The sequence below is a fragment of the Anolis sagrei genome, chromosome 6 (assembly GCF_037176765.1).
Source record: "Anolis sagrei isolate rAnoSag1 chromosome 6, rAnoSag1.mat, whole genome shotgun sequence".
Taxonomy (NCBI): domain Eukaryota; kingdom Metazoa; phylum Chordata; class Lepidosauria; order Squamata; family Dactyloidae; genus Anolis; species Anolis sagrei.
In genome coordinates, this window is record NC_090026.1 from 130,484,889 (window position 1) to 130,511,466 (window position 26,578).

General features: G+C 45.7%; 2 protein-coding genes across 8 annotated transcripts in view; both read right to left on the minus strand.

Moving 5' to 3' along the window:
• The window catches only part of LOC132779055 (zinc finger protein 777-like), a 29,675-nt gene extending 20,228 nt beyond the window's left edge, over positions 1–9,447 (minus strand). For 3 of the 6 annotated variants that reach the window (XM_060782719.2, XM_060782716.2, XM_060782721.2), the window contains exon 1: positions 3,710–3,792. In XM_060782719.2, the coding sequence (XP_060638702.2) occupies positions 3,710–3,771 (62 nt within the window). In that variant the 5' untranslated portion in view covers positions 3,772–3,792. Of the gene's footprint in view, positions 1–3,693; positions 3,793–9,388 lie in introns of those variants that run through there. The other 3 variants (XM_060782718.2, XM_060782717.2, XM_067470416.1) reach the window with 2 other exon arrangements.
• LOC132779056 (zinc finger protein 777-like) overlaps positions 9,402–26,578 on the minus strand; it is a 55,471-nt gene continuing 38,294 nt past the window's right edge. For both annotated transcript variants that reach the window (XM_067470418.1, XM_067470417.1), the window contains exon 8: positions 9,402–18,258. In XM_067470418.1, coding sequence (XP_067326519.1) covers positions 17,273–18,258 — 986 coding nt within the window. In that variant the 3' untranslated portion in view covers positions 9,402–17,272. The remainder of the gene's footprint in view (positions 18,259–26,578) is intronic.

The window sequence follows — 26,578 nt, forward strand, 5'->3', positions numbered from 1 at the left end:
GAACTTTTTGACTACGGTGTTCTCCCGAACCTGCATTGGCGTTTCCTACCGGTCTTTCTTTGTATATTCTGTGGCTGAGTGCTATGTTTTTTTATATTTGGACTATGAAAACAGTCAGACAGTAAGTGCTGCTTTAGTTGACACAAGCTGGGTGTTTGTTTTGGTTTACCTCTGCCTGCATACCAGCAGAGCCCTGGCATCGTGACATTCCCTTCTAGCTCTAATTATTATTATTATTATTATTATTATTATTATTATTATTATTATGTCTTCCTTTGTGGCAGAGGGGGTCAGTCTAGATGGCCTTTGGGGCTCCCTCCAAGCTGTATTAATATCATTATTGTCATTCTCATAGGGAACGGTTAATCTGCCCTGAATCCCTCCGGATAGGGTGGAATAAAAATAAAGTTTTATATATTATTACTAAGACCCCTGGGGTGTTCCCTTTGCTACCTGTGCCCCGCTTCAGGGGATTTCACCTCACTTTCTGTGCCTGTGAGAATTGCATTTTGAAGAATTTGATTGCTTTGGAAACAAGGATTTGGGGATAAAGCTTCATTGGAGACTCCTTTCCCCTGATAATAACTCTTCCAGGAATTGATTTCTCTTCCTTGGGGACTGCCTATATGTACATATATAAAACAGGTATAAAAAACAGACCTTTGCTGATAATAAACCAGCATTTTCAAGGTGTAGTAAACAAGTCTTTTTATGAAGCACAGCTGAAGCATTTTCTGCAGTTAACTCACACCTCTCTGATATCACTAACGGCCCAGTTGTCACATACATTAACCTAAAATGCCATAAAAATATTCAGACTAACCCTAAACTTCAACTCTATGTCTAACTTTTGTTTTGTGTATTTTAATGCGCATTTTATGGAAATATGTTTTAATATGTGTATTTTACAGAGTGTTTTTAAATAATTATGTGTTTTGATTATGTGTTTAGCAGTGTTGTAACCCAACATTATGTGTTTAGCAGTGTTGTAACTTTGAGCAGTGAGAAGAGCCAAGTAAGAAATAAAATTATCATTATTATTATTATCTGTATTACATATATGTCACATACATCACTTTATTCTGATTTTTGGAATAATAATAATCATAATCATAATAATCTTTGTATTGTTGAAGGCTTTCATGGCCGGAATCACTGGGTTGTTGTAGGTTTTTCCGGGCTATATGGCCATGGTCTAGAGGCCTCTAGAACATGGCCATATAGCCCGGAAAAACCTACAACAGCCCAATAATAATCTTTATTAATACCCCGCCACCATCTCCTGGACAACATATTGCAGCAAAAATAAAACCAAAACATAAACAACAAGCAACATCATCATGGAATACACATACATTTTAAAACCACGACCCAGAGAATCACCTTCCCTGAAATACATTGGGGGGAAAAAGGAGTCAATTGCCCACATTAGGAATCTTGGGGAGAATAACAATAACAATAACAATAAAAGTCTATTATCCATTTCTTCCTCTGGATTAAAGCAAGGAACAATATTTAAGTAGATTAAACATATTCTTGTTTCTCTTTGCATTCAGGAGACAAAATGTAAATGTCGATGGTGGAATTTTGGGTGTCACTTCCTAAATGTCAAACGTGTTAAATCAGCCAGGGGCAAACTTCAGCCCTCCCTCCAGGTGTTTTGGACTTCAACTCCCACAATTCCTAACAGTTGGTCAATTGGCCAGGCTGGCCAATTGCAACATTCATACTTGCCTCAAGAAGACAAGGGTTCTTTCTCCCAACCTGGACATCCCACAGATATATAAACCGCATTTTCCTAGTTTCCAACAGACCTCACAACCTCTGAGGATGCCAACCAGAGATGTGGGTGAAACGTTAGGAGAGAATGCTTCTGGAACATGGCTACACAGCCTGGAAAACTCACAGCAACCCATTGATTCCGGCCATGAAAGTCTTCGACAACACAATATTATTATTATTATGTATTGTCGAAGGCTTTCATGGCTGGAATCACTAAGTTCTTATGGGTTTTTTCGGGCTATATGGCCATGTTCTAGAGGCATTTTCTCCTGACGTTTCGCCTGCATCTATGGCAAGCATCCTCAGAGGTAGTGAGGTGAGGTATTATTATTATTATTACGAGGCACCGAAGTCTCAAAGATGGTTTTGCCAGTTCCTTCCTCTGAAACAGAGATTTCCAAAGCCTGTGTTGCAATGCCTTCCTGCATTGTCTGCAGTATGGGGCTGTATTGCAGGAACCTAATGAGAACCCTCTTGAGTCTCTGTGGAATAAGGATTATTTCTATTATATTGTACAATATTATTATCAATATTATATGCATATACAATACATTATAGTATTAGCATAGCACAATATTAGTATTATTCTTATAATATTATTAAATACTAATATTATAATTAATATTAATACTACTAGCCATCCCCTGCCACGCGTTGCTGTGGCCCAGTCTGGTGATCTGGAAAATAAAGTAATGAGAAAGTATTGGTTTCTAATATATGTAATTCCTTTCTGCTTGTGGGTAAACAGTATTTCTTGCTGTTTCTTTGTCAGTGTTGATGTGGAGAGTGTCTGGTTTGCCTACTCTGGAACATGCAACATATCATTGTCCTTCTTTAGGGGTCCCTTTCAAAGCTATGATACTATATATTTCTGTGTGTGTGTATCATATCTATCTATCTATGTAATCTATGGCTGGATGGCTCTTTGTCAGGAGGACTTTGATTATGTTTTCTTACACTGGTGAAAGGAGTTGGATTGGATGGCCTTAAGTATTTTCTGTTGGTCATGGGGATTCTGTGTGGGAAGTCTGCCCCAATTCTGTCATTGGTGGGGTTCAGAATGGTCTTTGATTGTAGGTGAACTGTGAATCCCAGCAGCTACAACTCCCAAATGTCAAGGTCTATTTCCCCCAAACTCTATCTGTATTCATATTTGGACATATGGAATATTCGTGCCAAGTTTGGTCCAAATCTATCATTGTTTGAGCCCACAGTGCTGTCTGGATGTAGGTGAACTACAACTCCCAAACTCAAGGTCAATGCCCACCAGACCCTTCCAGTATTTTCTGTTTCTGTCAAGGGAGTTGTGTGTGGTTCAATTCCATCATTGGTGGAGTTCAGAATGCTCTTGATTGTAGGTGAACTATAAATCCCAGCAGGTACAACTCCCAAATGACAAAATCGTTTTGGTTTTTTTGAGTGATGGTCACTCCTTGTGTTGTGAGACGTTTTGTTGCCAAATTTGGTGTGATTTCGTTCATTGGTTCTTTTGTTTTTAAGGTACTCATTATGCACAGAGCATTTTTATATATATAGATTAGATTGTGCTATATTATTAGACCACAATATATATAAAACACAACTATTACTATTATACAGATATATAAACCCCATGTGGTATTATTACTAATACTACATGTAATATATAATACACAATGATGATATTATTATATATTATTATATATTATTAGATTGTGCTATACTATTAGGCCACAATATATATAAAACACAACTATTAGTATTACACAATATATTGTACTATATTATGAGTTGTAGGGTATGGAATATATTATATTGCAACATTATTAATATTATATTTACTATATTAATATATTAAAATAGAAGACACTCATGGATATAAGGCCAAGGCATTGAGGCCACTGAGGGAGGCACCCCAAAGGCCCAACTCACCCGAAAGACAACCCACCGGCCTCTCTTTGTCTCCCTGCCACCACTGGGCTCTCCTGCCTGGGGGGCACTCCTGCGCATGCGCGGGTGGTGGGACGCACCACCGAGAGGAGGAAGTCACGGCTGCTTCCGGAGCAAGAGCGCCATAGGCTGCTGCGTCTGCTGCGCTTCCCTGCAGCGCCACCTGCAGGCCAGGGGAGGGAGCGGCGCCTGGAGTTTTTCTAACCTATTATTACAATGCAGAAAACCAAAGTGCTGTCCCAGCACTCACCAGCCAATCCCTCTCCAATGCCAGAAATACAGCTTAATGGTGTAACATTAGAAAATGTTGACAATTTCTGCTCCCTTGGCAGCCACCTCTCTACAAAAACCAACATTGACACTGAAATCATAGAATCATAGAATCAAAGAGTTGGAAGAGACCTCATGGGCCATCCAGTCCAACCCCATTCTGCCAAGAAGCAGAAATATTGCATTCAAATCACCCCTGACAAATGGCCATCCAGCCTCTGCTTAAAAGCTTCCAAAGAAGGAGCCTCCACCACACTCCGGGGCAGAGAGTTCCACTGCTGAACGGCTCTCACAGTCAGGAAGTTCTTCCTCATGTTCAGATGGAATCTCCTCTCTTGTAGTTTGAAGCCATTCCTCCATTGCGTCCTAGTCTCCAAGGAAGCAGAAAACAAGCTTGCTCCCTCCTCCCTGTGGCTTCCTCTCACATATTTATACATGGCTATCATATCTCCTCTCAGCCTTCTCTTCTTCAGGCTAAACATGCCCAGTTCCCTAAGCCGCTCCTCATAGGGCTTGTTCTCCAGACCCTTGATCATTTTAGTCGCCCTCCTCTGGACACATTCCAGCTTGTCAATATCTCTCTTAAATACAACACTGCCTGAGCTCTGCAAGTGCAGCATTTTCCCAAATGAAGCAGAGAGTGTTTGAGGACCGAGACATCCATAGGAATAGCAAGGTGCTTGTTTATAAAGCCATTGTCCTCCCAACCCTGCTGTGGCAGCCACTTCTCCACTGAAGTCAACATTGACACTGAAATACAACAACGCCTGAGCTCTGCGAGTGCAGCATTTTTCCAAATGAAGCAGAGAGTGTTTGAGGATTGGGACATCCATAGGAATAGCAAGGTGCTTGTCTATAAAGCTATTGTCCTCCCAACCCTGCTCTATGCCTGCGAAACGTGGACTGTCTACAGACGTCACATGCAACTCCTGGAACGATTCCATCAGCACTGCCTCCGGAAAATCCTGCAAATCAAGGCAGACAAATGTATTAGTCCGAGGATATGGTCCTCCAAGTGTCGTGTCTTGGTGGTGTGTCCATCGGTGGCTGTGGAGCCCTATTCTTGGCCCACACGTTCTCCCACAGTGAGGACATCAGTTTCCAGGTGGAAGGCGCTCCCAGTCAGAGTTGGCTTGGCACGCTTTCTTCCTCTTGGCACATTTCACTCTTTCAACCTCCATTTGTGCCTCTTTGAATTCCGCAGCACTGCTGGTCACAGCTGACCTCCAGTTAGAGCACTCAAGAGCCAGGGCTTCCCAGTTCTCAGTGTCTATGCCCACTGTTTTTGAGGTTAGCTTTGAGCCCTTCTTTCAATCTCTTTTGCTTTCCACCAGTATTACATTTCCTGTTCTTGAATTGGGAGTAGAGCAACTGCTTTGGGAGACAGTGGTCGGGCATCCGGATAACATGGCCGGTCCAGCGGAGTTAATGGTGGAGGATCACTGCTTCAATGCTGGTGGTCTTTGCTTCTTCCAGCACGCTGACATTTGTCTGCTTGTCTTCTCAAGAGATTTGCAGGATTTTTCAGAGGCAGCGCTGATGGAATAGTTCCAGGAGTTGCATGTGACGTCTGTAGACTGTCCACGTTTCGCAGGCATACAGCAGGGTTGGGAGGACAATAGCTCTATAAACAAGCACCTTGGTATCCCTACGGATGTCCCGGCCCTCAAACACTCTCTGCTTCATTCGGAGAAATGCTGCACTCGCAGAGCTCAGGCAGTGTTGTATTTCAGTTTAAAAAGTTGACGTCTGTAGACAGTCCACATTTCGCAGGCATATAGCAGGGTTGGGAGTACAATAGCTTTATAAACAAGCACCTTGGTATCCCTACGGATGTCCTGGACCTCAAACACTCTCTGCTTCAATCGGAGAAATGCTGCACTCGCAGAGCTCAGGCAGTTTAAAAAGTTGACGTCTGTAGACAGTCCACATTTCGCAGGCATATAGCAGGGTTGGGAGCTCAGGCAATGTTGTATTTCCGTGTAAATGTTGACTTTTGTGGAGAGGTGGCTGCGACTAATAACAATAACAAGACATCCATAGCTTGTTAACAATAGCGTTGTAGTGCTTTTAACTGAACGTATTTCTGCCTGTATCAATAATGTTTTCTGAATCCCTACTCTGGAAATGGTTGGCCGATATCAGCAGCAGCTCTGGACACGTGCTGAGGCTCGGTTCCACAATTCCTGGAGTCATGGTGGCGCAATGGGTTAAACCCTTGTGCTGCTGAATTGCTGACCTAAAGGTTGGCAGTTCAAATCTGTGACACAGGGTGAGCTCCTGTCTGTCAGCTACAGCTCTGGCCAACCTAGCAGTTCGAAAACATGCAAATACGAGTAGATAAATAGATACTGCTTCGGCAGGAAAAGGCAAAGAGACTCTCCAAGCAGTCGCCGGCCACACAACCTGGAGGTGACAACGAAGGCTCCTTGGCTTGGAAATGGAGAAGAGCACCTCCCCAGAGCCAGAGATGAGCCCCACCTCCAGAAGCCAGAACTGAAAGGAGAAGCCTTTGCCTTTGTTTGTGTTTGTCTGTCTCATTGTATATTATTGTAAAGGCATTGTCCAAAACACGTGGAGGGTGCAAGTTGGCCCATGGTTGTGCAATAGTGTACTCTGTGCAACACACAACACATGAAGCAAGAGAGGCATATTTAGGAAGAGACACACTTGGATATTATAGTGTTCCAAACACTTCTGACCCCAAGTGTCCGAGGAAAGGTATTCTCAACCTACAAAATGATGCTAAGCATAAAATCCCAAAATATGTCTGGAATGGTGCAAAAATAAATGAGATTTTTAGGATTTACAGACCACAAATCCTCCCACCAAAATCCCACCTCTGCTGTGATTGGCCGGCCTCTCAGCCAAGGGGAGGGCTGTTTATGAGACTCCAATTGAGGAGGGGAGAGTAGGTGTGCTTGCGCATGGCAGCATGGTGCACATGTGCAGGCGAGGGAGAGCAGATGAGCCTGGAGTGAGGCTCGCGCCAGCAAGTCCCTTCAAAGCATCAGGGTTCTGCGTGGGAAGTTTGGCCCAATTCTATAGTTTGGGGGGGGGGGGGTTCAGAATGCTCTTTGATTGTAGGTGAACTATAAATCCCTGCAACTACAACTCCCAAATGTCAAGGTCTATTTTCCCCAAATTCCACCAGTATTCACATTTGGCATTTTGAGTATTTGTGCCAAGCTTGGTCCGGATGCATCATTGTTTTGAGTCCACAGTGCTCTCTGGATGTAGGTGAACTACAACTCCCAAACTCAAGGTCAATGCCCACCAGATGCTTCCAATATTTTCTGTTGCACACGGGAGTTCTGTGTGCCCAGTTTGGTTCAATTCTCAAATGTCAAGGTCTATTTTCCCCAAACTCCACCAGAGTTCCCATTCAAGCATATTAAGTATTTGTGCCAAGTTTGGTCCAGATGCATCATTGTTTTGAGTCCACAGTGCTCTCTGGATGTAGGTGAACTACAACTTCCAAACTCAAGGTCAATGCCCACCAGACGCTTCTAGTATTTTCTGTTTCTGTCAAGGGAGTTCTGTGTGGTTCAATTCCATCATTGGTGGAGTGCAGAATGCTCGATTGTAGGTGAACTATAAATCTCAGCAACTACAACTCCCAAATGTCAAGGTCTATTTTCCCCAAATTCCACCAGTATTCACATCTGGCATTTTGAGTATTTGTGCCAAGTTTGGTCCGGATGCATCATTGTTTTGAGTCCACAGTGCTCTCTGGATGTAGGTGAACTACAACTCCCAAACTCAAGGTCAATGCCCACCAGACACTTCCAATATTTTCTGTTGCACATGCGAGGTCTGTGTGCCCAGTTTGGTTCAATTCTCAAATGTCAAGGTCTATTTTCCCCAAACTCCACCAGAGTTCCCATTCGAGCATATTAAGTATTTGTGCCAAGTTTGGTCCAGATGCATCATTGTTTGAGTCCACAGTGCTCTCTGGATGTAGGTGAACTACAACTTCCAAACTCAAGGTCAATGCCCACCAGACCCTTCTAGTATTTTCTGTTTCTGTCAAGGGAGTTCTGTGTGGTTCAATTCCATCATTGGTGGAGTGCAGAATGCTCTTTGATTGTAGGTGAACTATAAATCCCTGCAACTATAACTCCCAAATGTCAAGGTCTATTTTCCCCAAACTCCACCAGAGTTCCCATTCGAGCATATTAAGTATTTGTGCCAAGTTTGGTCCAGATCCATCATTGAGTCCACAGTGCTTTCTGGATGTAGGTGAACTACAACTCCAAACTCAAGGTCAATGCCCACCAGACCCTTCCAGTATTTTCTATTGATTGTTGGAGTTCCGTGTGCCGAGTTTGGTTCAATCCCATCATGATGGAGTTCAGAATGCTCTTTGATTGTAGGTGAACTATAAATCCCAGCAACTACAACTCCCAAATGACAACATCAATCCCCCCTCCCAACCTGATTAGTATTCCAATTTAGGCATATTGGGTATTTGTACCAAATGTAGTCCAGTGAATGAAAATACATCCTGCATATCAGATGTTTACATTGTGATTCATAACAGGAGCAAAATTACAGTTGTGAAGGAGTAAGTAAATTGGGTTGTTGTGGGTTTTTTCAGGCTATATGGCCATGTTCTAGAGCAGCGTTTCTCAACCTGGGGGTCGGGACCCCTGGGGGGGTCGTGAGGGGGTGTCTGAGGGGTTGCCAAAGACTATCAGAAAACACAATATTGTTTGTTGGTCATGGGGGTCTGTGTGGGAAGTTTGGCCCAATTCTATCATTAGTGGGACACAGACTGTTCTTTGATTGTAGGTGAACTATAAATCCCAGCAACTACAACTCCCAAATGTCAAGGTCTATTTCTCCCAAATTCCACTAGTGTTCACATTTGGGCATATTGAGTTCCTCTGCCAAGTTTGGTTCAGATCCATCATTGTTTGAGTCCACAGTGCTCTCTGGATGTAGCTGAACTACAACTCCCAAACTCAAGGTCAATGCCCAGTATGTTCTGTTGATCGTGGGAAAATACATCCTGCATATCAGATATTTACATGATGATTCATAACAGTAGCAAAATTACAGTTATGAAGTAGCAATGAAAATAATTTTATGGTTGGGGGTCACCACAACATGAGGAACTGTATTAAGGGGTCGTGGCATTAGGAGGGTTGAGAAACACTGTTCTAGAGGCATTTTCTCCTGACGTTTCGCCTGCATCTATGGCAAGCATCCTCAGAGGTAGTGAGGCCTATTGGAAACTAGGAAAACGGGTTCATATATCTGTGGAATGTTATGGTTGGGGGTCACCACAACATGAGGAACTGGATTAAGGGGTCGTGACATTTGGAAGGTTGAGAAACACCGAAAGAACTGGGGTCGGATAAGGGCAAGCCAGGCTGAAAAATGCAGGTAACAAGCAACACACCTGGAGGCCGCCCTTGTGCTGAGTGGGTTTTATTTCAGTCCATAGCCTGCCTTCTATCGAGAATCGAGGGCACATCGCAATCCTGCCAAGGCAATGGAGCAGCGCATGGGGAAGAGTCGCCTTTCTCACGGGGTCATCAGCCCAAAAGGAGTGGGGAGGGGTGGGGGGTGGGTAAAAAGGAAAACAAATAGGGGAGAGTGAGAAGGAAAAGCCTACCGCACCTAAAATATACAAAACCACTTTCCCATCGGGTTGTTGTAGGTTTTTTTGGGCTATATGGCTATGGTCTAGAGGCATTCTCTCCTGACGTTTCGCCTGCATCTATGGCAAGCATCCTCAGAGGTAGTGAGGTCTGTTGGAACTAGGAAAATGGGTTTATATTATCTGTGGAATGACCAGGGTGGGACAAAGGACTCTTGTCTGCTGGAGCTAGGTGTGAATGTTTCAACTGACCACCTTGATTAGCATTTGATGGCCTGGCAGTGCCTGGGGCAATCTTTTGTTGAGAGGTGATTAGATGTCCTTGTTTGTTTCCTCTCTGTTGTTGTGCTGTTGTAATTTTAGAGGTTTTTTTTAATACTGGTTGCCAGACTGGTTTCAATGCCAGAAGCCATTGAAATACACAAGCACGTGGACAATTTCAACAGAAAGGAGGAAACCATGAAAATGAACAAAATCTGGCAACCAGTATTAAAAAACTCTAAAATTACAACAGCACAACAACAGAGAGAAAACAAACAAGGACATCTAATCACCTCTCTGTTGGGGTTCAGCCTGAGTTTGAACTTGAACCTGATTCTCTGTTTGTTCCTCCTGATGCTAATGAAAGTATATTTACTGATGCTAATGGAAATGTACCTTTTGATGCCAATGCTCCTGAAATTAGTGAGGAAGAAACTCCTGTAGGTTTGGAAAATGCCAATGTTCCTGAAATTAGTGAGGAAGGAACTTCTGTAGATTTGGAAAATGAAAGTACCAGTGTTCATGAGAATGTTTCAGAGGGAGACCTTGACCTTTCCCTCCCTTCTGCACCTGTTAACTGTAATGACAACAGAAGGGGCCAGATCTGGCAAGACAGAAATAAAACACTCAGTTTGCGTCGATCCTCCCGAATTCAAGAATTAAAAACATTGGCTTCAAAACAGAAGGGCGGTTCACGGAACCGATTCTTGAGTTTTAATTGCAATACGCCAGGCTGATTCCCTCAGTTCAGGCATCGTTTCAGAATTGATGAAGACCTTGGCAGTTCTCCCGGTTCCTTGGCCATAGTATGGAAAGATTTCTAGGATATCAAGTACGGTTAGTGGATTGCTAACAGATTCAAGTATTTCTCAGAGAGGCTTTTGGTTTTGCCTTGTCCATTTAAATTCATGTTTGCTGATTTTGCTGTGGCTTTTGACTTGCATTTTTCCTTTATTTTGTAACCATTTTTCTTCAATAAAAAAGGATTGTTTTTCACAGCCAAGTGTGGTGGATAGTTATCTTAGGCCTCGTTCTCTGCTCTGGATTGCAACACTCTCAACAAAAGATTGCTCCAGGCACTGTCAGGCCATTATATGCTAATCAAGGTGGTCAGTTGAAACATTCTCACCTAGCTCCAGCAGACAAGAGTTCTTTTTCACACCCTGGACATTATTCCACAAATATATAAACCCACTTTCTTAGTTCCAACAGACCTCTGAGGATGCTTGCCATAGATGCAGGCGAAACGTCAGGAGAGAATGCCTCTAGACCATGGCTGTATAGCCCGAAAAAAATCTACAACTACCCAGTGATTCAGGCCATGAAAGCCTTCGACAATACACTTTCCCATCCTCCTTCCTACGTTTGGTTTCTTCACCAAAGGAGCGAATCCACTCCCAACACCCCAAATGGAAAGGCCTGTTCCTCCTCCCACACTTGCGCCCAGGCACATCTACACGAAACTGCTTCAATCAAGAAGGTACATCATAGGAGTTGAAAAGGGTAAAGAGGCACCCGAGGAGAGGCCCAGCCCTGCAAAACGTTGTTTCGGTCCATCTTGGGGTACGAAAGCCTTGAGGAAATAAATGTACTGTGGATTGAGCCAATATGCACAACAACAACAACAACAAATTGTAGAAGTCGGAGGAGCGAGGCTGTGATGGGCTCCAGTTTTTGTCCCAGGACATCCCCCCATGCTATGGTCCCAAGCATGGACATCAGCAGAGCTTGGCGTTTCTGGACGACGTCTTCCAGAATCCCTCTCCAACTAAGCCATCTTCTGAGGACATGATTGGATTCCACGTGTGTCAACAAGAACCAAAATAATAAGGCTTATATATCCACCTCGTCCCCCTAAAGTCCCACCCCAACCTCTATTGACTACTGTGCTCTTCATTGTTGTTCTACTGTGCTGTGCTAAAACATCATCTGTATCCCAACAGCATAATTCCTTGTTCCAACTGTGCTTAATAGCTACGACCTATGCTATCACCTACTTCCTGGCATCTGTTGATTTGGTTGCTAATTGTATATGTAGGTAGGAAGGAATGGAATAGCACGAGGGATCTCGAATATGACCTAACGGGACTGAAGAATACGTGGGGGGCAAGGCTATGGCAAACTGAAACTGTGGCATGGCATGTACACCACAATGATCCCTGGTTTATTAGTATAAGTACCAAATGCGTCATGGAGGAGGGAGAGGCTTCCGTTAACCGAGGAGCCCCCATAGAAGTCGTGGTGGGGAAGGGGAGATACGGGAAAGGGAGACCTTTAATTCGGCCTAGGGAACGTGGAACAACTTTAGTAATTCCAAATCGGTCTCCTGATACGGTAAGTAGGTGTAACCAGGATGGCGGTCCCTCCGGATTGAAAGTGGTGCTGTTGAACGCCAGATCTGTCAATGGCAAAACAACTCTCATCCAGGACTTAATCCTGGATGAGCGGGCAGATCTGGCGTGCATCACGGAGACCTGGCTGGACGAAGCTGGAGGTGTAAACTTGACCCAGCTTTGTCCACCCGGGTTCTCTGTGCAGCATCAACCGAGATCCGGAGGGCGGGGAGGCGGGGTTGCAGTAGTCTATAGAGATTCCATTTCTATGACCAGGACCCCCATCCCGCAGTCAACAAATTTTGAATGCGTCCACCTGAGGGTGGGTGATCGGGACAGTTTAGGGATTCTGTTAGTGTACCGTCCACCTCGCTGCACTACAGTCTCCCTACCTGAGCTAGCGGGGGTAGTCTCGGACCTGGCATTGGAGTCCCAACGGCTGCTTGTGCTGGGGGACTTCAATGTCCATGCCGAGGCTGCCCTAACGGGAGCGGCTCAGGACTTCATGTCTACCATGGCGACCATGGGACTGTCCCAACAAGTATCTGGCCCCACCCACAGTGCTGGACATACATTGGACTTGGTTTTCTGTCAGGGATGGGAGGAAGGTGGCGGTGTTGAGGAGTTATCCATCTCTCCGTTGCCATGGACCGACCACCACCTGGTCAGCTTTAGACTTACTGCACCCCCTAACCTCCGCAGAGGTGGAGGACCTATTAAATTGGTCCGCCCCAGGAGGCTTATGGATCCGGAGCGATTCCTGATGGCTCTTGGGGAATTTCCCGCCACCTCGGTTGGTGATCCTGTTGATGCCCTGGTCGCTCTCTGGAATGGGGAGATGACTAGAGCAATAGACACGATCGCTCCAGAACGTCCCCTCTCAAGTAGCCGAGCTAAACCAGCCCCTTGGTTTACTGAGGAGCTGGCGGTGTTGAAGCGAAAGAAGAGGGAACTAGAGAGCGTGTGGCGTTCGGATCCGAGTGAGTCAAACCGAACACGGTTTGTGTCCTTTCTAAGGTCATATGCCGCGGCAATAAGAGCCGCTAAGAAGATCTTCTTCGCGGCCTCTATTGCGTCTGCAAAGAACCGTCCGGCTGAACTGTTCCGGGTTGTCAGAGGCCTTTTAAAACCCACCATCCAGGATGGGTGCCCTGATGACTCGGCAGCTCGCTGCGAAGCTTTTGCTCGGTTCTTTACAGACAAAGTCGCTTTGATCCGCTCTGGACTGGACGCCACATTAACGGCAGTCTCTGAGGATGTAACACGAGCATCTGCTTGTCCGATTTTGATGGATTCATTTCAATTGGTTCAAACCGAGGATGTGGACAAGGTGCTTGGAGGAATGAGAGCTACCACATGCATCCTAGACCCCTGCCCATCCTGGCTTCTAAAGGAGGCCAGAGGGGGATTGGCCGAGTGGGTTAAGGTGGTGGTCAATGCCTCCCTTCGGGAAGGCATTTTTCCAGCCAGCTTAAAGCAAGCTGTGATAAAACCGCTGTTGAAGAAACCATCACTGGACCCCACTCAATTGGTAAACTATCGGCCTGTTTCCAATCTTCCCTTTTTGGGCAAAGTCATGGAACGTGTGGTGGCCTCACAACTCCAGGCATTCTTGGTAGACACGGATTATCTAGATCCGGCGCAGTCTGGCTTTAGGCCGGGACATGGTACCGAGACGGCCTTGGTCGCCTTAGTGGATGATCTCCGTCGGGAGCTCGACAGGGGGAGTGTGTCCCTGTTGGTGCTTCTCGATCTCTCAGCGGCCTTCGATACCGTCGACCACGGTATTCTTCTGGGACGCCTCGCGGGAATGGGTCTCGGAGGTTCTGCTTTGCGGTGGCTCCGGTCATTCCTCGAGGGTCGGTCTCAGAAGGTGTCACTGGGGGACTCCTGTTCTACCCCACAACCGTTGTTTTGTGGGGTTCCTCAGGGTTCAATACTGTCCCCCATGTTGTTTAACATCTACATGAAGCCGCTGGGCGAGATCATCCGGAGTTTCGGGGTGCGGTGTCATCTGTACGCAGATGATGTCCAACTCTGTCACTCCTTCCCACCCGCTACTAAGGAGGCTGTCGAGGTCCTGAACCGGTGCTTGGCCGCTGTGACGGTCTGGATGGGGGCGAACAAATTGAAATTAAATCCAGACAAGACAGAGGTGCTCCTGGTCAGTCGCAGGGCCGAACAGGGTATAGGGTTACAGCCTGTGTTAGACGGGGTCGCACTCCCCCTGAAGACACAGGTTCGCAGTTTGGGTGTGATCCTGGACTCATCGCTGAGCCTGGAGCCCCAGGTTTCGGCGGTGACCAGGGGAGCATTTGCACAGTTAAGACTCGTGCGCCAACTGCGACCGTACCTTGGGAAGTCTGACTTGGCCACGGTAATCCACGCTCTGGTTACATCCCGCCTTGATTACTGCAACGCTCTCTACGTGGGGTTGCCTTTGAAGACGGCCCGGAAGCTTCAACTAGTCCAACGGGCGGCAGCCATGGTATTAACAGGAGCAGGGCGCAGGGAGCATACAACTCCTCTGCTGTACCAGCTCCACTGGCTACCGATTAGCTACCGAGCCCAATTCAAAGTGCTGGTTTTGACCTTTAAAGCCCTAAACGGTTCTGGCCCTACATACCTATCCGAACGTATCTCGGCCTATCAGCCCACCAGGACCCTAAGATCTTCTGGAGGAGCCCTTCTCTCTATTCCGCCTGCTTCACAGGTGCGGCTCGCGGGAACGAGAGATAGGGCCTTTTCTGTGGTGGCCCCCCGGCTTTGGAATGCCCTCCCCATTGAATTAAGATCAGTCACCTCGCTAATGGCATTCCGGAAAAAACTAAAAACTTGGATGTTCGAGCAAGTTTTTAATTAATTTCCGTTGTAAGGTTATTTTGACCATGGACTTGCAACCAAGGATAACGAATCTGAATTACGATTTTAATTATGAGATGTTTTCGATCTGTATTGGTGGCCCGATACTAAGTATGTTCATATTATGTATGTTTTATGTGTTGTATTTTGATATCGTATTTTACATTTTTAATTGATTATTGTATTTTAATAAGTTGTAAACCGCAACGAGTCGCCTCACTGGCTGAGATGTTAGCGGTATACAAGTGTATCAATGGGAAGAAGGCACCCCCAAACTAGGCACAAGGTGCCACCACCCCGTTGAGTCCTAATGTCACGTCCTTTGTGGTTGGTTTCACTGGTAGCGACTTTCCAGCTCTAATAATATTTACATTCCTTCACAAGACATTTCTCAACACAAGAACAAAGCACCATTAAGACCACTGGTTCTCAACCTGGGGTCGCCAGATGTTTTTGGCCTACAACTCCCAGAAATCCCAGACTGTTTACCAGATGTTAGGATCTCTGGGAGTTGAAGGCCAACAACATCTGGGGACTCCAGGATGAGAACCACTGATTAAGACCCTTTTTGCCGCCATGTTGAAAGGTGAGTCCGTTCGCCAGTCTTCCCTCCAAGGACCGACCAGTCTTGGTCTCCAAGAAGCACCGTTAATGTATACCTCGCCTGTTTAGAAGTCCATTGTGTCAGGAAGTCCTATGTATGATGCTGTGGGGCCATATTGCTTTTTCCACCGCAAGTAAGATTGTTTTTCAGACCATCAGAATGCAACCAAGACACTGTACAAGAGCCACCATCTTGGAATTGACAGAAATGTTGAGGTTCTCCACCAAGTTGCCAACTGATTCCATCACTTGGGATTTCCAACAACAGCACTGCACCTTTCTGGTTGGCTTAATATACCATAGTGTCATATTATGGATTTGTTTTCCTTATTGTCAATGTAATACCCAACCGTTCATTGGTCCTTGATCAAAGCGATCATCACCTTGAGGTTGAGGTTCTCCATCAAGTTCCCAACTGAATCAATTTCTTGGGATTTGCAACACCAATGTGGCTCTTTTTGTTTGGCTTAAGACAATAATATCACGACAATATGGATTGTTTCAACAAACTGTTTGAGCTTTGCAACCTTTTCAAGCAAAACATGCCCAACTATCAACTCAGTTGAGGCACTCCATCAAGTTCCCGACTGAACCCCTTGCTTGGGATTTCTGGCCACTTTTTGGTTAGCTTAATATAGTGATATAATATGGATTTTTTCTTACGGCCAACATCACACACAACTGTTTGTTGTGACTTTTTGCAAGCCTTTTGGAGCAAAATGTCACCAACCGATGGGGCCACCACCCTGGTTGAGGTTCTCCAGCAAGTTCTCAAAGGAATCCGTTGCTTGGGGATTTGGAATTTCTCTGACGGTCAACACCACACCCAAGCGTTTGCTGTGACTTTTTGCAGCAAAATGTCTCCAACCAAAGGGGCCGCCAGCTGGTTGAGGTTCTCCAGCAAGTTCTCCAAGGAATCCATTGCTTGGGGATTTGGAATTTCTCTGACAGTCAACACCACACCCAAGCGTTTGTTGTGACTTTTTGCAGCAAAATGTCTCCAACCGATGGAGCCACCAGCTGGTTGAGGTTCTCCAACAAGTTCTCCAAGGAATCCATTGCTTGGGGATTTGGAATTTCTCTGATGGTCAACACCATACCCAAGCGTTTCCTGTGACTTTTTGCAGCAAAATGTCACCAACCGATGGGGCCACCACCCTGGTTGAGGTTCTCCAGCAAGTTCTCAAAGGAATCCGTTGCTTGGGGATTTGGAATTTCTCTGACGGTCAACACCACACCCAAGCGTTTGCTGTGACTTTTTGCAGCAAAATGTCTCCCACCGATGGAGCCACCAGCTGGTTGAGGTTCTCCAGCAAGTTCTCCAAGGAATCCATTGCTTGGGGATTTGGAATTTCTCTGACAGTCAACACCACACCCAAGCGTTTGCTGTGACTTTTTGCAGCAAAATGTCACCAACCAATGGGGCCACCACCCTGGTTGAGGTTCTCCAGTAAGTTCTTCAAGGAATCCATTGCTTGGGGATCTGGAATTTCTCTGATGGTCAACACCACACCCAAGCGTTTGTTGTGACTTTTTGCAGCGAAATGTCTCCAACCAAAGGGGCCACCACCATGGCAGGCCAGCCCACCTGCACAGGGTCATGAGGCGAACGGGAGGGCAATGGTCAGAGGGCATGGCCTTGGGTGGCTGCCGTCATGGCCGCCCCAGAGGCGCAGCAATGCTGGAGGAGGCGCTGCTTGGTGGAGAAGGCCTTAGGGCAGTGGCTGCACTTGTAAGGCTTCTCGCCGGTGTGCGTCCGGACGTGCTTCTGGAGGTGGTGCTTCTGCATGAAGCGCTTGAGGCAGAGGGGGCACTGGTGGGGCCGCTCGCGGGTGTGGGTGCGCTGGTGCTTGGCCAGGTGGTGCCGCCGGATGAAGCGCTTCCCGCAGGCTGAGCAACGGAAGGGCCGCTCGCCTGTGTGGGTGCGGTAGTGGTTGGTCAGCTTGCTCTTGTCCGTGAAGCTCTTCTCGCAGGCCGAGCACTGGTAGGGCCGGGCTCCCGTGTGGCTCATCTGGTGGCGCAGCAGGTGGTCCGAGCGGCCGAAGCGCCGGGGGCAGAAGCGGCAGGCCAGGCGGTCCTTGCCGCTCAGATCCGAGGCCGCCTCCAGGTGGCTGCTCTCGTGGATCAGGAGGTTGACCCGCAGGCGGAAGCGTTGCTGGCACCAAGGGCACGACCAGTCCCGCTCCTCCGCCGAGGACGGCGAGTGACGCTCCACCCCGCTCTCCGGCTGGCAGCCCAGAGCATGGACCAGGAGCCCCTCGCTTCCAGGAGAGGCCAAACGACTCCCCGCAGAGGCCAGGAGGGTGGCGTGGCTCCGCTGGTGGTCCTGCAGGCCAAGTGGGAGGCTGAAGCTCTTCCCACAGTCAGGACAGTCGTGGAGGCGGGCCTCCCCCTGCTTCGGCCACTGGGCCAGGCCGGCTTCCAGGGGGACGAATGCCCTGCCTTCCGCTCCCGGAGGAGGAGGAGACCTCAGCCACATTTCCGGGCAGAGGGAGCCTTTGACCAGAAGAGGGGTCTCCTGGGAGGCTTCCACGGGAATCCAGGTCTCCAGGATGGTGGGGGCCACCTCTTCTTCCTTGGGCTTCTTCAATGCCTTGTCTCTCGAGCGAGCTGTGGGGAGAAAACACAGACACTGAGAAGAGAGTTTTGGCCTCTGTGAGATTAGTTCAGACTTAAAGCTAGGGACTACTATTGTGTATAAGATCAAGCCAGAAAGTGCCGTTGCTTTAATAGGTTTTTAATCAGTCTTAAGGGTTTAAACTGTTCATTTTTAATACCATTAATATGTAATTATATTTTAATGTTTTGGCTGTGTTGTACTATTTTTACTATGTACGCTGCTTTGAGTCAATTTAGAGAAAAATAGGATGATATCATCATCATCATCATCATCATCATCATCACATACCTGTGGAATGACCAGGGTGAGGTAAAGGACTCTTTTCTGCTGGAGCTAGGTGTGAATGTTTCAACTGACCACCTTGATTAGCATATTATTATTATTATTATTATTATTATTATTATTATTATTGGGTTGTTGTAGGTTTTTTCGGGCTATATGGCCATATTCTAGAGACATTCTCTCCTGTCATTTCGCCTGCATCTATGGCAAGCATCCTCAGAGGTAGTGAGGATGCTTGCCATAGATGCAGGTGAAATGTCAGGAGAGAATGCCTCTAGAACATGGCCATATAGCCCGAAAAAACCTACAACAACCCAGTGATTCCAGCCATGAAAGCCTTCGACAATTCATCATCATCATTATTATTATTATTATTATTATTATTATTAGAACTGCAAAGACTCTGGCACAAGTCAGTAAAGGTGGTCCCAGTGGTGATCGGCACACTGGGTGCAGTACCTAAAGACCTTGGCCTGCACTTAAAAACAATTGTATGAATTGTATTGTAATGTATTGTATATTGATGACATATATTGTTTTATTTTATTGTATTGAACCCTATGTTGTTAGCCGGCCTGAGTCCCTCCGCGGAGGTTGAGAAGACTGGGTTATAAAAACTCTAAATAAATAAATAAATAAATTGGCACTGACAATATTATCACCTGTCAACTGCAAAAGGCCACCCTACTTGGATCTGCACACATTATTTGCTTGGGAAGTATCTGACGTATCATTAAATACAAAAGCCACCATAGTGATCTTGTTTGCTGTGTACTAATCTTGTTATGTATCAAATAACAACAACAACAACAACAACACTATTTGGAGCTGGGGTTGAATCAGATTTGCGGTTCTGGGATCAGGATGATGTGGAAGTGACCAAATTTTACTTCCAAGCCACTCTGACCCCAGAATTGCTGATCTTCTGATCAAACATAGGAAAGAGAGCTGGATAAACCCAGAACCTCAACCAATGGCTGATACCAAATATGAGACTCCCCCCTGGGCACACAGAAGACTGGGCAACTTGGAAGGCGCTGAACAGACTGCGCTCTGGCACCACGAGATGCAGAGCCAACCTCCAGAAAGGGGGCCACAAAGTGGAATCCACGACGTGAGTGTGGAGAAGAGCAAACCACTGACCACCTGCTGCAATGCAACCTGAGCCCTGCTTCATGCACAAGGGAGGACCTTCTTGTGGCAACACCAGAGGCACTCCAAGTGGCCAGATACTGGTCAAAGGACATTTAATCAACTGCCAAGTCTGCAAATTTTGTGTTTTCTTTGTTTGTTTGTCTGTTTCTTTTAATGCAATACAACTGTTTTGGTTCGCTCCTGACACGATAAATAAAAACCACCCAAATATCAACAGGAACGGTACAAGAGCTTTGTGTTGAATTGCATGGGTCTGAAAGGATACCAAAGTCAGGATATTCCACCTGAAAGAATTCTTGAACCAGTCCTGATTAGATATCATCGCCGCTAACAAGAGGCCTACACAGTATCTTGCTTTTTATCAATCTATGTATTTCATATATGGCATCGAATTGTGCGGACTTTGTATGCCACCGTAAGTTGCCTTCAGGCTGATTTGGGTGGGATAGAAAGAATGTAAATAAATAAATATTACACTGAAGGAAGAGGTTGGCATTCTTTCCGACTCCTCCTTTGCAAGACCAAACATGTATTTAGGAACACTATGTTGGCATGTAAACACACACATAAGAATATGCTTTTTCTTGCCCAGAAGAGAGTTAGTCCACTTAGAATCATAGAATTGGAAGAAACCTGGTGGGCCATCCAGTCCAACCCCATTCTGCTAAGAAGCAGGAAAATCACATTCAAAGCACCCCTGACAGATGGCCATGCAGCCTCTGCTTAAAAGCATCCAAAGAAGGAGCCTCCACCAATTAAAAGATGAAAGTCCCAGAGTTGGAAGCCTTCAACATTTCATGGGAAAGGTCAGAAGAGAGTTAGTCCACTTAGATTGACAGAATCCTAGAGGTGGAAGAGACCTGGTGGGCCATCCAGTCCAACCCCATTCTGCCAAGAAGCAGGAAAATCGCATTCAATGCACCCTTGACGGATGGCCATCCAGCCTCTGCTAAAAAGCCTCCAAAGAAGGAGCCTCCACCACTTGAAAGAGGAAAGTCCCAGAGTTGGAAGCCTTCAACATTTCATGGGGAAGGTCACAAGGAGGCCCTAAACACTGCTGACTTCTCTCCAGATGTGTGGGAGAATCAATATAATTGTTGGAGTATTCAGCAAAGATTCTGGAAACCATGGTTCAAATCCCTGCTAGTGAATGGAACCCAACTGGAGGCAAAGGCAAACCTGCTCTGAAGAGAAGACCATGATAAGCTTCCTTCAAGGCCACCAAACGTCAAAGGTACACTACAAGTCCCACAATGCCCCATAACCTCAGAACGTAAAAATGCTCTGTACAGTGAGCAGGTAAAGGGAAATATGATATAATGGTCAAAAGACATAGGAAGATCAATAAATATGACAGAATGGGAGGAAGTTTGGTGCAACAAAATAAAATACACCTATGCAGCTGAGATGAAGGAGAATTGGTATAAATCCTTTTACAGATGGTATCTTACGCCCAATAAAATATCCAAGTTCAGCAGAGGCAAAATCAGCGATGTTTGTTGATGTGGAAAACAAAAAGGAAACTATATTCACATGTGGTGGAAATGCAACAAGATCAAGACCTTTTGGCACGACGTTAAGAAAATAATGGAAGTAATAATGGATAATGGATAATGGATAATGGATCCTCCAGCAAAGGATCACCGCCTTGTCGGGGCGCTGGAGCTTGAGCACCTCAATGATGTCATGAGCGAAACCGTGAAGGGACACCCAAGACGGGACGGTTGTGGCAGAGAGGTCAGACCAAGAGTGATCCCTGGGGAAGGCAATGGCAAACCACTCCAGTATCCTTGCCAAGAAAACTAAATGGACCAGTACAACCAGAGATATGTCGGTATGCCATTGGAAGATGGGACTCCCAGGTCGGAAGATGGCCAAGATGCTACTGGGGAGGAGCAGAGGATAAGTTCAACTAGCCCCAGATGTGATGACGCAGCTAGCTCAAAGCCGAAAGGAAGGCTAGCGGCCGACGGTACTGGAGGTGAACGACGAATCCGATGCTCTAAAGATCAACACACCATAGGAACCTGGAATGTAAGATCTATGAGCCAGGGCAAATTGGATGTTGTTATTGCTGAGATGTCAAGACTAAAGATAGACATTCTGGGGGTCAGCGAACTGAAATGGACTGGAATGGGCCACTTCACATCAGATGACCACCAGATCTACTACTGCGGACAAGAGGAACATCGAAGAAATGGAGTAGCCTTCATAATTAGTAAGAAATTTGCTAAAGCAGTTCTTGGATACAACCCAAAAAATGACAGAATGATCTCAATTCAAGTACAAGGAAAGCCTTTCAACATTACAGTGATCCAAATATACGCCCCAACCACAGCTGCTGAAGAAGCAGAAGTAGATCAGTTCTATGAGGATCTGCAGGACCTACTGGATAATACACCAAAAAGAGACATTATTTTCATTACAGGAGACTGGAATGCCAAGGTGGGAAGTCAAGTGACAACAGGGATCACAGGCAAGCATGGTCTGGGAGAACAAAATGAAGCGGGACGCAGGCTGATAGAATTCTGCCAGGAAAACTCGTTGTGTATAACGAATACTCTCTTCCAACAACCTAAAAGACGGCTTTATACATGGACCTCACCAGATGGTCAACACCGAAATCAGATTGACTACATCCTTTGCAGCCAAAGGTGGCGGACATCCATCCAGTCGGTGAAAACAAGACCTGGGGCTGACTGTAGCTCAGATCACGAACTTCTTATTGCCCAATTTAGAATAAAACTAAAGAGATCAGGGAAAATACACAGACCAGTTAGATATGATCTCACTAACATTCCTAGCGAATATACAGTGGAAGTGAAGAACAGATTTGAAGGACTAGATTTAGTAAACAGAGTCCCAGAAGAACTATGGACAGAAGTCCGAGACATTGTTCAGGAGGCGGCAACAAAGTACGTCCCAAAGAAAAAGAAAACCAAGAAGGCAAAATGGTTGTCTGCTGAGACACTGGAAGTAGCCCAAGAAAGGAGGAAAGCAAAAGGAAACAGGGATAATAAGGGGAGATATGCCCAGTTAAATGCGCAATTCCAGAGGTTAGCCAGGAGAGATAAGGAACTATTTTTAAATAAGCAATGCATGGAAGTGGAAGAAGACAACAGAATAGGAAGGACAAGAGACCTCTTCCAGAAAATTAGAAACATTGGAGGTAAATTTCAGGCAAAAATTGGTGTGATAAGAAACAAAGATGGCAGGGACCTAACAGAAGCTGAAGAGATCAAGAGAAGGTGGCGAGACTATACAGAAGATCTGTATAGGAAGGATAATAATATTGAGGATAGTTATGACGGTGTGGTGAATGAATTAGAACCAGATATCCTGAGGAGTGAGGTTGAATGGGCCTTAAGAAGCATTGCTAACAACAAGGCAGCAGGAGACGACGGGATCCCAGCTGAACTGTTTAAAATCTTAAAAGATGATGCTGTCAAGGTGATGCATGCCATTTGCCAGCAAATATGGAAAACACAAGAATGGCCATCAGACTGGAAAAAATCAACTTATATCCCCATACCAAAAAAGGGAAATGCGAAAGACTGCTCCAACTTCCGTACAGTGGCCCTTATTTCTCATGCCAGTAAGGTAATGCTCAAGATCCTGCAAGGAAGACTCCAGCAATACATGGAACGAGAGTTGCCAGATGTTCAAGCTGGGTTTAGAAAAGGCAGAGGAACGAGAGACCAGATTGCCAATATCCGCTGGATAATGGAGAAAGGCAGGGAGTTTCAGAAAAACATCTATTTCTGCTTTATTGACTATTCTAAAGCCTTTGACTGCGTGGATCATAATAAATTGTGGCAAGTTCTTGGTGGGATGGGCATACCAAGCCCCCTTCCCTCTCTCCTGAGGAATCTGTACAAGGACCAAGTAGCAACAGTAAGAACTGACCACGGAACAACAGACTGGTTCAAGATTGGGAAAGGCGTACGGCAAGGCTGCATCCTCTCACCCAACCTTTTTAACTTGTATGCAGAACACATCATGCGATGTGCGGGCCTGGATGAATGCAAAGCTGGGGTGAAAATTGCTGGAAGAAACATTAACAACCTCAGATATGCAGATGACACCACTCTGATGGCCGAAAGCGAGGAGGAGCTGAGGAGCCTTCTAATCAAGGTGAAAGAAGAAAGTGCAAAAGCCGGGTTGCAGCTAAACGTCAAAAAAACCAAGATTATGGCAACAAGAATGATTGACAACTGGAAAATAGAGGGAGAAACCGTGGAGGCCGTGACAGACTTTGTATTTCTAGGTGCAAAGATTACTGCAGATGCAGACTGTGGCCAGGAAATCAGAAGACGCTTACTTCTTGGGAGGAGAGCAATGTCCAGTCTCGATAAAATAGTAAAGAGTGGAGACATCAGACTGGCAACAAAGATCCGCCTAGTCAAAGCCATGGTATTCCCTGTAGTCACCTACGGATGGGAGAGCTGGACCTTAGGGAAGGCTGAGCGAAGGAAGATCGATGCTTTTGAGCTGTAGTGTTGGAGGAAAGTGCTGAGAGTGCCTTGGACTGCGAGAAGATCCAACCAGTCCATCCTCCAGGAAATAAAGCCCGACTGCTCACTGGAGGGAAAGATACTGGAGACAAAGTTGAAGTACTTTGGCCACATCATGAGGAGACAGGAAAGCCTAGAGAAGACAATTATGCTGGGGAAAGTGGAAGGCAAAAGGAAGAGGGGCCGACCAAGAGCAAGATGGATGGATGGCATCCTTGAAGTGACTGGACTGACCTTGAGGGAGCTGGGGGTGGTAACAGCTGACAGGGAGCTCTGGCGTGGGCTGGTCCATGAGGTCACGAGGAGTCGGAGACGACTGAACGAATGAACAACAACAACAATATTACAGGAAAAATTAGAACTCAAACCGGAGGTAATGTTACTAGGAATTACAGACTCCATTAAAGATAAGAATTCGGAAAAACTGTTCTTTTATTTCACCACAGCAGCAAGAATAGTGGCAGCCAGAATCTGGAAATCTAAGGAAACCCCCACAGTGGAGCAATGGTTGCTAAAGATATGGGATATCATGAATATGGACATTCTAACCCAAAAAATATCGCAGAGTATAGTAAAACCACCTAAAACGAATTGGGGAAACTTTTTGGAATACATAAAAGGGCTGTATAAGGAAATTTATATCAATATCGTATAATGAAGAAACTTGAAGGTTTAACAATATGAAACCGGCGAGGACACTATGACCAGAGCAGATAGCAAAGGGCACAGGGGTTTAAGCCATGACTAAAGCATTGTTCACTTCCCGTTAATCTGCCCAGTAACTCCTGGAAGTATTTTAAAGGCACTTGGGGAATACATATTGGTGTTGGTATAGATGTTGCTGTTGTCATGTTGTTGTCCTTGTAGTGTTGTAGTGTGTATCTAGTCACTTGTCTGTCTATTCGTTTAATGTTTGTATTGTTTCTATGTATCACCACATTCTTTCCCATCAGCTCCTCTAAGAGCAAATAAACAAATATTAAAAAAAATGCTCTGTACAGTTCAGTGCTTGAGCATTTTAATATTGAGTACCATAGTTTTTGGGTTGTAGTTTTTTTCAGGCTATATGGCCATGTTCTAGAGGCATTCTCTCCTGACGTTTCCCCTGCATCTATGGCAAGCATCCTCAGAGGTGAGGTTGTGAGGACCTCACAACTGCTGAGGATGCTTACTATAGATGCAGGCGAAACGTCAGGAGAGAATGCCTCTAGAACAGTGTTTCTCAACCTTCCTAATGCCATGACCCCTTAATGCAGTTCCTCATGTGTTGGTGACCCCCAACCATAACATTACTGTTATGAATCATAATGTAAATATCTGATATGCAGGATGTATTCTCATTCACTGGACCAAATTTGATACAAATAGCCAATATGCCCAAATTTGAAAACTGGTGAGGTTGGGGGGGATTCATTTTGTCATTTGGGAGTTGTCGTTGCTGGGATTTATAGTTAACCTATAATCAAAGAGCATTCTGAACTCCACCAACAAAAGAATCAAGCCAAATTTGGCACACAGAACTCTCAAGACCAAGAGAAAGTACTGGAAGGGCTTGTTGGGCATTGACCTTGAGTTTGGGAGTTGTAGTTCACCTACATCCAGAGATCACTGTGGACTGCAAACAGTGATGGATCTGGACCAAACTTGGCACGAATACTCAATATGCCCAAATGTGAACACTAGTGGAGTTTGGGGAAAATAGACCTTGACACTTGGGAGTTGTAGTTGCTGGGATTTATAGTTCACCTATAATCAAATAGCACTCTGAACCAATCCCAAAATGGATCTGCACCAAACTTGGCACACTATCAACATGGTCAACATTAAATACTGGTGAATTCTGGGAGTTGTCATTCACCAAAAGGGGCAGAAACAAGGATGAGGACAGGCAGAGAGATCTTCAGCCTTCTCTGCCAAAAGGGTTCCTAAGACTATCAGAAATATGTGTTTTCTGATCATTTTTGGCGACCCCTCTGAAACCTCCTCATGACCCCCCCCAGGGGTCCCGACCCCCAGGTTGAGAAACACTGCTCTAGAACATAGAACCATAGAATCATAGAATCAAAGAGTTGGAAGAGACCTCATGGGCCATCCAGTCCAACCCCATTCTGCCAAGAAGCAGGACTATTGCATTCAAAGCACCCCTGACAGATGGCCATCCAGCCTCTGCTTAAAAGCTTCCAAAGAAGGAGCCTCCACCACACTCCGGGGCAGAGAGTTCCACTGCTGAACGGCTCTCACAGTCAGGAAGTTCTTCCTAATGTTCAGATGGAATCTCCTCTCTTGTAGTTTGAAGCCATTGTTCCCTTGCGTCCTAGTCTCCAAGGAAGCAGAAAACAAGCTTGCTCCCTCCTCCCTG